The sequence below is a fragment of the Anser brachyrhynchus genome (genome assembly GCF_964034855.1).
Source record: "Anser brachyrhynchus genome assembly, chromosome: 1".
Lineage (NCBI taxonomy): Eukaryota > Metazoa > Chordata > Aves > Anseriformes > Anatidae > Anser > Anser brachyrhynchus.
Window position 1 is genome coordinate 24593863 of NC_137694.1, and position 12435 is coordinate 24606297.

The following is a 12435-nucleotide window of genomic DNA, read 5'->3' on the forward strand; positions in this document are numbered from 1 at the left end:
AGCTAAAAGACCATTTCTGCCAACTCAATCTTACTTTCGCTAGTATAGAATCATATCTCAGTAATATGAAATTCTCTGTTGATTCAGAGTAATAATGTTGAGACATTGGAAAGAGAAAACAACACTTTTTCACGGGCTTCCTGCAGAGGCAGAATTCTGAACTTTGGGTAGAATAGTCTTCCAAGGATGGCACCATAAACTCAGACGCTCAGCATCAAACCTAGACACTATGAGCATACGATACGTATGATGAGAAGCCACATTCTTACAGGGCTGGATCATCTGTTGCAGAAGGGCAGTGGCTGTTCCTATGAAGCTGTGTGGAGCTGGTAGCAGGGCGGGAAAGCTCTAGTTTGAGACCTTTCTCTTCTCCGAGGTTTCCCCAGCTTCTTTTCCTTCATTTTCCTTGTCACTGAAACAGTTATCTGCATTGGAAATGCAACTGGAAGTGCCTCACAGGCTGGGCCACATTTACAACCAGTGCACTCTAGCAAAGATAAGTCACTTGGGAGATAATTTGCTCCTCTCAGGGCAGTAAAGATACAGCAGGGAGCATTGAGAGGGCACTACAACAACAAGTCAACAAGTTATGGTCTCTCTCCAGCAGAAAAAATGGTTATTTTAATCAGTTCAGAAACCACTGGTGTCAGGAATCAGAACTGGTGGGGCAAGAGGAGGGTACAAACAAAATTTTTAGATGCACATAAATTAATATTTTTCTCTATGTCTACCTGTAGTTCCTCAACCTTCAGTGGTTTCTCAGGCATTCTTAATCATAAGGCTACCTAAACCTGAGGGACAAGCATAAGCATCTGATACAAAATTACTTCATTGTTGTTCTTAGCTTACAATTAAATATTTTTAATTTCTGGGAAAAAAAAAAAGGCAGATATTTTGAATGTTAATTACTGTTGACTTGATTTCTTATTCCGATACTCCTGTGTATATTTAAAAGATGCAGTCATTTTGCAGACCACCTTCTGATGTGTCATGGTGGCCTTTTAATATGTCATGCCTGAGAATTCCTTCCCCAATTTTTTGTTTGTTTGTTTGTTTGAGAGTTACCAAGCCTTTCCAACCTGCAGGAGAGCTTGTGAGCTCTTCACTGCTCAGGTGAAAATTCTCATTTAGGTGGGTGATGTCTATACCTAATCTTAAAAATACCGCTGTAACTTCTACACCTCAGTGTTTTCAAAGGCACTATAAATAACGCTGGTTTCCCTCATTAGCATCAGCATTTAACAAAGGACATCAGCGTGATTGTTCGTATTTTACAAAGAGGGAAATAACTTTTGCAACTTACTTGGGAATTTGTTTCTAACTTTTGCTACTTGCATTTTCAGGGAGTAATTTATTCTTAAATTGCTTAACAAATGTTAGATGTTTTTACAGTTGCTCGACATGCTACTAACGCTATCAAAAACTTGAAAAAATGCTATAGCACTGGCTATAGCAGCTTTAGCACTTAGTATTTAGCACGCTTAAGATATTTCTTATGCATTGTGGCTTATACTGCCTTTGATGTGCAATCTCTTCAGTGAGAAGAATACTTTGTTATTATTCCAAGTAGGAAAAGTAGAGCCGGAGGAAGTAAAAACATCCCCCAGTCGTCTGAGCAACTCAGTTCCTAATCAAGAGTGAGATAAAGGCTTCAGGAAAAAGATGAAATGTGGTTCCTAGAAAAGCTGTTCCCCTGCCATATTCAGCAGTAAAAGCGTTTCGACAGTGCCCATTTGTCAAGAGCAGGCAAGATACAGAAACTCTATGGGGTCCTGTGTATCAGATGCGAGGAATACCAGGCCTGGGAGGACTGAGGCATTGTGTGTTAGCATGTATTGAGCCTCCTTCCAGGTGGCAAACAGCTGCACCTTTTTATAAAACTTCAAAAAAATAAATGTGAAGTGCTTGCTTTCAGCCAAGAAGTGTTATATTTAATTGAACTGTTCTGCAAACGTGATAGCTCAGGCAGCCAGAAAGATGGTGAATATTTAATATATTTGTTTTGTGTTTCCACCAGTCAACAGAATAAAGACATTCCTTAACTACTTCTCTTTAACTCGCCTGAAGAAAGCACGGTATGTTGCTAAATCGCCTTTCACCGGCCCTGCCGAGAAACAACTTTAATCCTTGTTAGAAAATTGCAGAGTCTGGGCCCGACAAAGAGCTCCTGCCCGGCGCATTGTGAGTGCGGGGAGTGGGGCGAGGGGAGCCCTTTACAGCTGCGTGCCTCCAGCCCGCCTCAGCTGGACTATTTAGGCAAGGAGGTTTGTCAATCCCTCCCCACAATGGGGAGAGGTTTTCAGTGCCTGTAGCCGCGCCGAGCCCCGTTGGGGATCAATGCTGGCCATTCAAGCTGCACCCTCTTTCATTGCTTTGGTTTGTTAATTTAAGACTAAAGGTCCGCTGAGGGGGTTTAGGGTGTTTAAGAAAGCTGATGAACTGTTTAAGAAATCTGATGAACTGAGAGCGTTTATAGCCCTGGTGTGGCAACTACTGGCACTGAGGGAGCTGTGTCCTTGTTGACCCTCTTGTTATTAAAAATGCACAAGTGCTGCGCTTCTCAATATTTCAACACTCTTTCATTGTCAATACCACCTTCTGAGCCCTTCAGCTTGTTGCTTGCTCTAAAGATCTTCTTAGATTGGGTTTGAAAACTTCACCTTAAACACTAGATTAGACTGATGTTCTGTTTTCCGTGCTCCTGTTGATTTGTTGAACCTTCCCAGGGCTGGAAAGCAAGTAGCAGCTTGATGGGGAGACGGGCTGCTAATATGATTTACCAGTCTACAGTCATGCACAATAAGTGTGAATAAATACAGGGGTCTCACAGAGTCAACCCTAGCCTTTCCTTTTCTCTTATTTTTTACTTTAAAAGAGGTATCTCAGGAAAATGAAGTGAGTAATGCATGCCCTTACAGGAGCTGGATGAGCTATGAATAAGAAGGGGGGGGAACAGGGTGGCAAACATATTTTTGTTGAAGTGGTTGGCTGCTGTTATGTGATGATGTGCAGAAAAATATATAATAAACACTTACTGCTTTATTCTTGCATAGATGACACCAAAGAATATAGCACTAATGCTGTATCGTTGGCATCTACAAGAGTCGACCTGTCCTTCCAGTGCTATTACTAGTAGTGGAAAAGTGACTTTTTTTCTTTAAATCTGTTAGAAGATTTTTTTTAATTGTTATTACTTAAAAACTGTGTAACAAGGGCCATTATCAAATCACCAAAGCTTGTGAGTTTTCAGTAGGTTCCCATAAGTTACAGAGGATGCATCCCAGTATCTCTAACATGTTCGCAATTGCCAAAATGTGTGGCCTTGGATTCCACCTCTAAGAGGCATTTCCAGCACTGTGCATTTTAACAGATGCCAGAAGTAACAGGGAAATATTTACTTTTCATGGCATGAAGTACAGCAGATCTATGGTTATACAGCTTTAGTCTATTCTGAGTGCACAAGACTCAGAGGTGTAAGGCCAATAGTGAGCAGGAATTCTAGTACCTCTAGTACCTCTAGGAGGACACTGAAAATGTACTAGATGGGATTTTTATTAAAGCTACTATGATGAGTCTTCAAAATAAGAATACATCTTTTTCTAGTAACAGTTGCATTTTTTTTCTGAACAATGCATGTTGTCTGAAGAGCAAGTACCATAGGATCATTTCACAATCATTGAATTAAAAAAAAAAATACTCAAAGTTTAACATTAAACTGGTCAGGAAAACATGTTATATTATTTTAATTCACAAAATTGAGAAGCAAAATTAATTCCCTACAATTTCTTAGCTTTCTTTTCAGTGCAGGTAAGCATCACAGATATATAGAGAGAGTCTTAATTTGAACTGCATCCATCTTAATTAAGTTGTCTGGCTGGGTTTTAAGACACATGTTTTGCCAGAAAACATGGCCTGGGTCTATTCTCAGTGATCCTGCAGCATTCAGTGCTGGTGCAGGGAGCAACTGATGACAGAATTTTCAGTCCTGCCTGGAGTTTCATCGTGCGAGCAAGTTTGAGCCCCTTCTGCTTTCTGCCAGTCGTTTGATGAAAAACAAATACATTGTAGATGTTGCTGGATTTTTATTTTGATTTTTTTTTAACGGGAGAATATCAGTGTTGAAAAAAATGCACTACTAATATCATGCTCTCTACCTTGATTATGCTAAAGATTAACAACTGTAGAGTCTGAGTGGTAATATAATAGATGGGCTCATCTTACTGCAAATAACAATAGATATTCTGGTAGAATGCTTGGTATATGAATTTTTCTGCTTGTTAGATCAATAGAGTTCATGGAGTGAATAAGCTCAAGTGTATTTTATCTTCTAGACATCTGTATACATACAACACATGTCATTTAAGAGCTGCCACTTAGTAACAACTCAGACACATTAAAAATATTTTGCAGCTACATATGAAGGAAAACAAAAGCAGCGTGCATGTAATCCACGAAATAATATAAATAGTATGGGAATGACAGTCAGTGGTTAAAAAACAATATTTTATAGATACCTAATCGGTCCCACATTTGATTGAATAAATCAAATTACTTTTATGAAATGTGTAGCCATCTGCATTTTGTATGGTGTGTTTGTTCACTGCTATAAAATAGTAAATAGGAATATAATAGGAGAAACTTTAATAAAATGTAAAAGTAATTACTTTCCAGTGGTTTGCAATTAAAATATATTTTGACACATTAAACATAAATGGAAGTCAATACTACATGAAAATCTTCCTTCTTATTTCAACCTTTTCTTAAAACTGATAGTTACAGTGAAATGAGACATAGATTCCTGTAAAGAAAAAGTATTCACGTATATTTTATTGTGTGTATTTAAAGCTTTTTCCAGACAGCTTACATGTTGATTAAAGAATTCTATTTTTGTCCTTTGTTATATCCAGCAACTAGTAATTTGTCCTCATCATTTCCCATTTCCTATATATATCTTATTTTATTAATTAATGTAGAAATGAGACATGTAAGATCCTTCTTCTGAATTACTTGGCAAAGTATACCATGTATAAAGTGCTGCTTTTTAAAATATGCACATTTCCTCTTTTTGCATATCGATGTATTTTGTAAAGACATGGGAAATTACATTAGAAAAGAATGTAAGCCTCTTCCCTGTGGGGAAAGGAACCAGAAACAGAGCTGTGACACAAACTCTTTTAATCTCTCACTGCTAAAATAACAAAAATCCCTTCCTTTTTACAGTTTGACTAAATGACATCTGGTTGGTATTTTACAGGAGGGGGAGGCAAGCAGCTGCAACTATATTTAGTAAAATCTCTTATAATCCAGTTAGTGGGAAAGAATTATTATAGTGGCTGTTTGGATCTGAGCTTTTTTTTTTTTATGGTAGCGTAGACACCAACAGCAGAGAGCTTATTCTTGCCACATCCGTTTGTGAAGCTTTGAGTAAAAACATACCCATGCCTAAAATATGAAAAGGAAATAAGGTAGGCTTCAATTATAATCAATAATTAACATAAAACAAAACCTTAATATGATGATTTTGAGAGAGGTGGAGGGATGTTTTGACCACACTTATATAAAATTCCCATGTATTTCTGAAAATCTTCCTTAGTAAAGAAATGATTTGAAAGAGAAAAAGTAAGACAGGTTTGATATTCTATGTTTGATGCTGTTTTCTAGTTTGGATTACAAAATCTAGGTACTGAAAAATCTCTCAAGATATCATCCTGCTTGTTTTTTCCCTTGCTGTTTAACTGATGTAACTGTACTTAATATCCATTCTTACTGACAGATAGCTAAGTGCATAACACGATTGTGTTTGAAAATGTTATAACTGAAAAATAAAATGGCAGTTGTTAATTCATGCAAAGAACAGTCTGGGTCAAGTTATTTGATTTCCTACTGACCCACACAATTCTCTTAACAGGAAATTATATCATTGTTGACTTCAAGTGCTGATCTGTGATCATTTCAAAGTGTTTCATTACCTCTCATTACCAAATCTGTTAAATGGATACTGCAGGGTTGTTTGGTGTTGTTTTGTTGATTTTTTTTTTATCCTTCTTTTCAGCAATGGTATAGCAACTCCATGAAAGTCATATGCATGTGGTTGGCTGATAGATTAGACCTTCAGCTTCACATCTACCAGCTGAAGACTCTCATCAAGATAGTGAAGGTAAAAAATATGTATTTGACTTAGACTGCATAGTGAAGAGAGCAAAGTGATGAAGTATTAACATGGATATATAGATCACCCTAAAAGCTAAAAAATGTGAAATAAGGTCATGGATTTTTGTATTTTTTCTTCTCTTCTCTTCTCTTCTCTTCTCTTCTCTTCTCTTCTCTTCTCTTCTCTTCTCTTCTCTTCTCTTCTCTTCTCTTCTCTTCTCTTCTCTTTCTTTTTTTTCACAGTTGTTGCAAATTTGAGAAGAATAACAATTTATTAAAACCTCTAAAGTTAATTATATGTGCAATAATAATTTTCAGCCATTCTGCCCTCACTGAAAATTTTAATTGTTCCAATGAATGTCAATAGATTACTGCTAGCTCTACAGTAATCCTGTACAGTATTCCTAATAAATTATTGTTTGTCATATTACTGTTTTTTTGTGGGTTTTTTTGTTGTTTTACCTTAATAATCACAAAAGCAGTCTTACTTCATTTTTCCCACTCTCTGAAAAATTTAACTATTATTTTTATTATGCACATATAATTACTAGGTTCAGTTGGGAAACAATGTTCAAGATATTAGATGACATTTTCTAATGATTCATACTCTGGCATCAGTATCAATAGAAATCCCAGTCCTTCCAGTCTGGTCCTGTCATTTAGACTGCTAATGTGAAATGAAGTGCAAAATACCTTGCAATAGGCAATTACGGGCTACCTCACCATCAAAAAAAAAAAAAAAAAAAAAAAAAGTTCCTTCCTAACTCCCTTGTAGATATTACTTAATACCCCTAGGAAAGAGAGAGGAAGCCATTTCAGAATTTTTTCATTTTAATTCTGTCTTGTTTAAGTCAGAACATTCTTGTTAGCTGTATAAATGTGCAATAAGAAGTACCTGTTGTCATTTCTCCAAAATGTTTTCTAGTGAAGTTCATGCAAAACTGTGAAGTTGGAAGAATTTTAATTTGTAGGCACTACCATTGCAACTTGTACTTTCTGAATTCACTAGTTTAAAATAAATAAATAAATAAAAGAAGAAGAGAAAGAAGAGGAAGAGGAAGAAAAGAGAGAGAGAGAGGAGAGATGAAAGTCATAAGGTCACCATGGCTCCCTGAACCACCCAAGCTGTTTTGTTGGTTTTGACCTTGACTGATTTCCCTGGGAGCAGGATTTGGCTCTTCATTTTGTTACATGCCAAAATTGCAAAAGCAGTATGCTGGTTTTTTGGTTGAAATTAATGGCTTGTGAAAGGTTTAAAACTGTTCTTAAGTAAAGGTAGTTAGTCTCCTCTACAGGGAAAAAAAATAAAGAAAAATAAAGAACAAAAATGTTGCAGGATCTAAAACCTGTGCCCAGTGAGATGTAAGAATGGCAGACTCAAGTATACCAGTTAAATGTCACCTGGGAGGTTAAAGGAAAAGAGTCTTCAAACTGACTGCAAATTGTAAAGTTGAGGTGAATGAGCAGCACGAGCAACTGACCTTGATTCTGCAGCCTGGCACATGGATTAGCTTTGTTCAAAAGAAGCATGCTCCCTGTGGCAATGGGAACACACTGGGTACAGTGGTAGCCTTTCTGTGCCTGTACACAGGCTCGCTTTGCATGTATATTCCAAGTGTGTTATTCTATAGCAGCTTCTGTGGATACAGGAAATGGAATAAAGTGTTGTTAGTCATAGATGTTCTGGTCAAAGTAGTGGAGGGTAGAAAGTCTTGACCAGTTCTGTTTTGGTGGGTGAGGAAGGCAGGACTGGGAAAACTAGCTCATCGTAGCTCCACTGGGAAATGAGAAAAAATGGTTCAAGTAGAATATTATAAGAAGCTTTCACTCAGCAGAGGCACTGTTCCTCCAAACCATGGAGTCGATGGAAGCGATTTTCTGTTTGCCTTTGGCAAAACTGTGAGTCCATGTTGCCCCCATCTCTTGAAAATATTCAAAAAAAAACAACCAAAAAAAAAAAAGTAGGAGATCATTTTTAAGGGTCAAAAAATGAGTAAGGAATAGATGATTGTTCCAAGTTTGGACAAGGTAGAGGTGGTGGCATTATCAAGAATGATCAGAAGAAAATTGCTCATTCCCATTAGAGCCAAGATGGAAGGACAATGGCATAAAGGTATTGTTAGATGTCTGAGACACATGCAGAGGAACATGACTAAAGAAGGGTCAAGGACCAAGAGGAAAGTTAGAGAGAAATGAAAAATTAAGCTTGGAAGTGAACATTATTATCCTGCAAAAGTATGTCAAGAGAAGAGCACTGACTGAACCCAAGAGTGCTGGACTGAGAATGGGAGGAATACAATGTAAAACTGAAAGAAATTGCTTTAGGACCTGTTAACAGCATAAAAGGAAATTGAAAGCACAGTGTTATAAAAAGGGAATGCAATGGTGACACTTGAAAAAGACCAGGAAAAAGACCAGGCAGTTTACTCAGAGGAGTGTGTGAGCTAAACACAAGCTGCATCCATTGACTCTGAAGTTGACCTAGGAAAGTCAAATAAATCTCAGTTGCAGTGATTCAGACAAGGTTTAAATAATCATCATAGATAGTGGCAGAAAAAAATTCTCCCCACTGAATGTTACCCATTTTGAGAGGTGCCTTTTGCAGTTCTTTGAAGCATGGAGTAAAACAAGATCAGTTCTTTTTTCTTCTTCTAGGGGTTGTGCACACTCTCCTCCTGTAGAGGAATGGGCCTGATAGCCCTTAATTATTTTCCCTTTTCTCTTTTCCTTTAGTCTCTTCCATACACATTGAGAACTCGTAGTGTACAAAAAATAAGGAACTAGTTAGATCAACTTGTCCTTAAACTTTTTAGGCTAACTTGGGAAAGGTTATTTCAAATATATTACCACTTAAAAATAAGCAAGGTAGAGTAGATAATTTTCCATATGCTTACTTGAACATCTAATCAATAAATAAAACAATTTTATTTATAATTCTTACTGAAAAGTCAAAGAAAAAAGTCATGTCTTCTGGTTCATAGGAAGGCTGCTTACCAAGGAAACAAAACTTTGTCAAATGGAAAAAAAAAAATGTAGATATGTCTCAAAATGTAGGTGACTTAGAATGTGAATTAATCTTGCCTGAAGTAGTCACCTGAGAAATTTTTACATCATAGAATATAGATCATAAGCTAAAATTTAATTTATTTTTCCACATTTGGTCTATCAATGTAGAGATAAAGGTAAATAAAATTATAGTTTGGGGAAAGAGTCAAAAGAAAGAGTTCATTTTCTGTGAAATGAGAGAGTTACACATTGCAATATGCAGTTGGAAAAATTGTTTGTTGGCTTCTTATTGAATAAATGAGACAAAAGGAAGTTACTGATAGATCTGCATGCAGCTATAGAAGTGTAGTACAACATACAATCTCTTAAAGAAATTGCCATCAAAGTGTGGCTTGTGGACTCTCTTCTTGGTATTCTTAGGGTGTTGTTTACACTGTTGTGTTTTTTTCAAAATTACATCTGCAAAATATTATGATCTGACCCCATCAAATAACAGCATTTCCACCATTGCTAGACCAATGTGTAGGAAAAGTCCATGAGGGACTGGCCTATGCAGGGAAAAGTTGACTCCCAAGAAAGATCTCTTTTCTCAAAAAAAAAAAAAAAAGAGGAAAAGAGAAAGAGAGAGAGAAAAAAAAGATGATGAACAATTGCCAGAAAGGGGGAAAAAAAAAAGAAAAAAAGATTGTTTACATATTCATGATCTTGGGCTTGAGCACTCAAACAAAACTGTTTAGCACCACATCTATCTAAGCTTGCCAAACATATTTAATAGAAAGCTATTTTCCTTTCCTATGAAAATTGTTTCCTTTCCTATGAAAATTGTCAATGATTAATCATAACAGGAATTGTTTTGTGTGGATCCAGAACCACTGTTGCTGACTGCTACATTGTCAAGTTAGATAAGTCACTTTGAGTCTATCATTTTCACAGAGTTCAAACAATTTTTAAAATGAAGCTTATAGAAACCTCAAATGGCCCAGAAGCTAAAACCCACAAAATCTTTAGCAAGTTTTAGATGATAAATCCATAACTGTAGGAAGAATGAAGCTGCTCTGCTGGCATGCTCGAAATGGCCAGTGTATAGTGGAAGATGGCTCGAGTCTTTCCCAAGTCCAACCCAGGATGTTTTGTTTCTGCTGCAGAAAACCTACCGAGACTTCAGATTGCAAGGCGTGATGGAAGGAACTCTGAACAGTAAAACCTACGATACTGTCCACAGCCGTCTGACCGTGGAGGAAGCCACGGTCTCAGTCACGGATGCAGGAGGACTTCAGGGAATTACGATGAAAGACAGTGATGAAGAGGAAGGATGATACTAATTCACCAGGCGTTTGGAGTGCTGAGGTGGTGGTTTGAGGGTGGGGGTGGGGGGGAATTTGTCCTTGTAGTTGCTTTTATAGTTTTGCCTTATGATGTAGGTGCAGAAATGTAATTTGCTCCATTTTTTAAAAAAAAATGAAAGTAAGATTATCAGAGGAAAAGTGCCAAGAACTTTTTGAGAACAACGGTTGTAGCATATTGTAATGTATAGCTTTGCTTAGGGCTGTGAGAGCACTGGCATGGAGTTTGAGTTCCAGTTGTGATTACGTTTCTTCCCCTTCTGTTTGTTACCATTCGTTCTTGTATCTCCATCGAATATTGATGTCCTGTGCATAAAGCAAAATGTATGCCTCACTTAAAACACAACTATACAGGAAATCATTCTCAGAATAAGTCAGTGCCCTAGGTAAAAAAAAAAAAAAAAAAAAAAAAAAAAGTGTATTTTCAGATTTAGACTTCGTTTACTTTTTTGTGCTTAATTTTACATTATTATGTGCCGTGCATTAAAATTTTAATCTTGGTTCTTTGTATTTTGAAGTTGTATTTAAGTGGTAGGACTTCAAGGTCAGTCAAACACATGCAAACTACTTATGAGTGTTGTTGTGTCTATTCATTTTGCAAGTTTAAAGATATCTCATCATGTTGGATGTCAGTAAGCTTGCCATCAATGTTTCTATTTCTGTGAAAAATTTCAGGCAATAAGAACATTTTGTCGTGACCACTTCTGTATCTATCCGAGTTTGTATAGAATTCTACAATTAAAAGATGTTTTCAATATTTCAAACCATTTGAACTGTCGTATGATTCCTCATGAGAACAAGCTTTTTTGAAAGAATGCATTCGGTTTATGTGATGATTACAGTGAGTATATTGGTTTATAGAACAGATTTATACAAATAAAATATAAAAAGCCTACAAATATCCAAGGACATAACGCTTTTGTAAAACAAAAACAGACAAAACAAAACCAACAACCTTACTGACAGATGAACAGACAGTGCCCACTGCCCATTTTCCTATGTCTTCAATGTGAGTTAGTAAGAACCCAAATTTTCCTAAGTCAAAACTCACAACTTACAAAAAATTTTTTTTTGTTTGTTTGTTTGTTTTTGAGAGAGAGAGAACGTGGCTAATTCCTGGTTGTGTGTAGATAAAATCTGAGGGAACGCAGAACAGAAGCATTATACCCAAAGAAGAAAGAAAGGGTGCCGAGCTCCTTATCGAGCCCTGGTGTTATACCTGAAGTGAAGGGCTTCACTGCTGGACTTCCTGAGGATCTGAGAGGTGTGCATGAAGTTTCCTTGCAAGAACAGGCTGTAGGACTTCAGGGCGTTCTCCAGTGGAGGTATTAGGAGATCTTTAAGTTTCACAAGAAGTGGAAGTGGTATCAAAGCTGGGTGCTGATGTCTTTAGCAAGTCGCTAACAGCATCTGGGCCTGGAGTGGGAACTAGAAATGCTGGGATAGAAGTGGCTGTTGTCAGCACAGCCCAGGAGGTGATGGGTCCAGCTCTCCTCCAGCTGAGGGCTGACCTGGCAGTAACCCAGCCACCCAGCCCTGATCACACTGTGGGAAGCACAACGGGTTTGTCCTCTGTCCCAGGCTGTAGCTCAGCTACAGCTCTGTCTGCTTGCCCATGGACCCCAGCGATCCAGGTCCAACCTCTGACCTATGAAGTGCCTTCAGAGCTGCCTGACTGTCACAAACCTGCCAGTGGTCTGGGATTGGGGTTGCCATCAGCTTTCCCCTGCTGTCTGAGGGTGGTGGGGTCCTGCCCAGACAGCCTGGGTAGTCCCCCAGTTCCCTGTCCCTCAGGCTGCAGCTGACCCTCTCTGTGCCCTGACACCATCTTTAGGAAAAAAAGAAATCTATGAGTTTTGTGTTTTGCAGTGGGTGGCTCAGATTTCATGGTACATGCTGCGTGTATGACCCAGATGTCCAGTACTTTGCTATACAA

The 12435-nt window shown here is 37.7% G+C and overlaps 1 protein-coding gene across 15 annotated transcripts in view; it reads left to right on the forward strand.

Annotated features, from left to right (window-relative positions):
- Nucleotides 1-11263, forward strand: part of CADPS2 (calcium dependent secretion activator 2) — a 315444-nt gene extending 304181 nt beyond the window's left edge. For all 15 annotated transcript variants that reach the window (XM_080575606.1, XM_080575607.1, XM_080575605.1 and 12 more), the window contains 2 exons: nucleotides 6053-6157; nucleotides 10302-11263. In XM_080575606.1, coding sequence (XP_080431732.1) covers nucleotides 6053-6157; nucleotides 10302-10472 — 276 coding nt within the window. In that variant the 3' untranslated portion in view covers nucleotides 10473-11263. The remainder of the gene's footprint in view (nucleotides 1-6052; nucleotides 6158-10301) is intronic.
- The last annotated feature ends 1172 nt before the right edge of the window (nucleotides 11264-12435 follow it).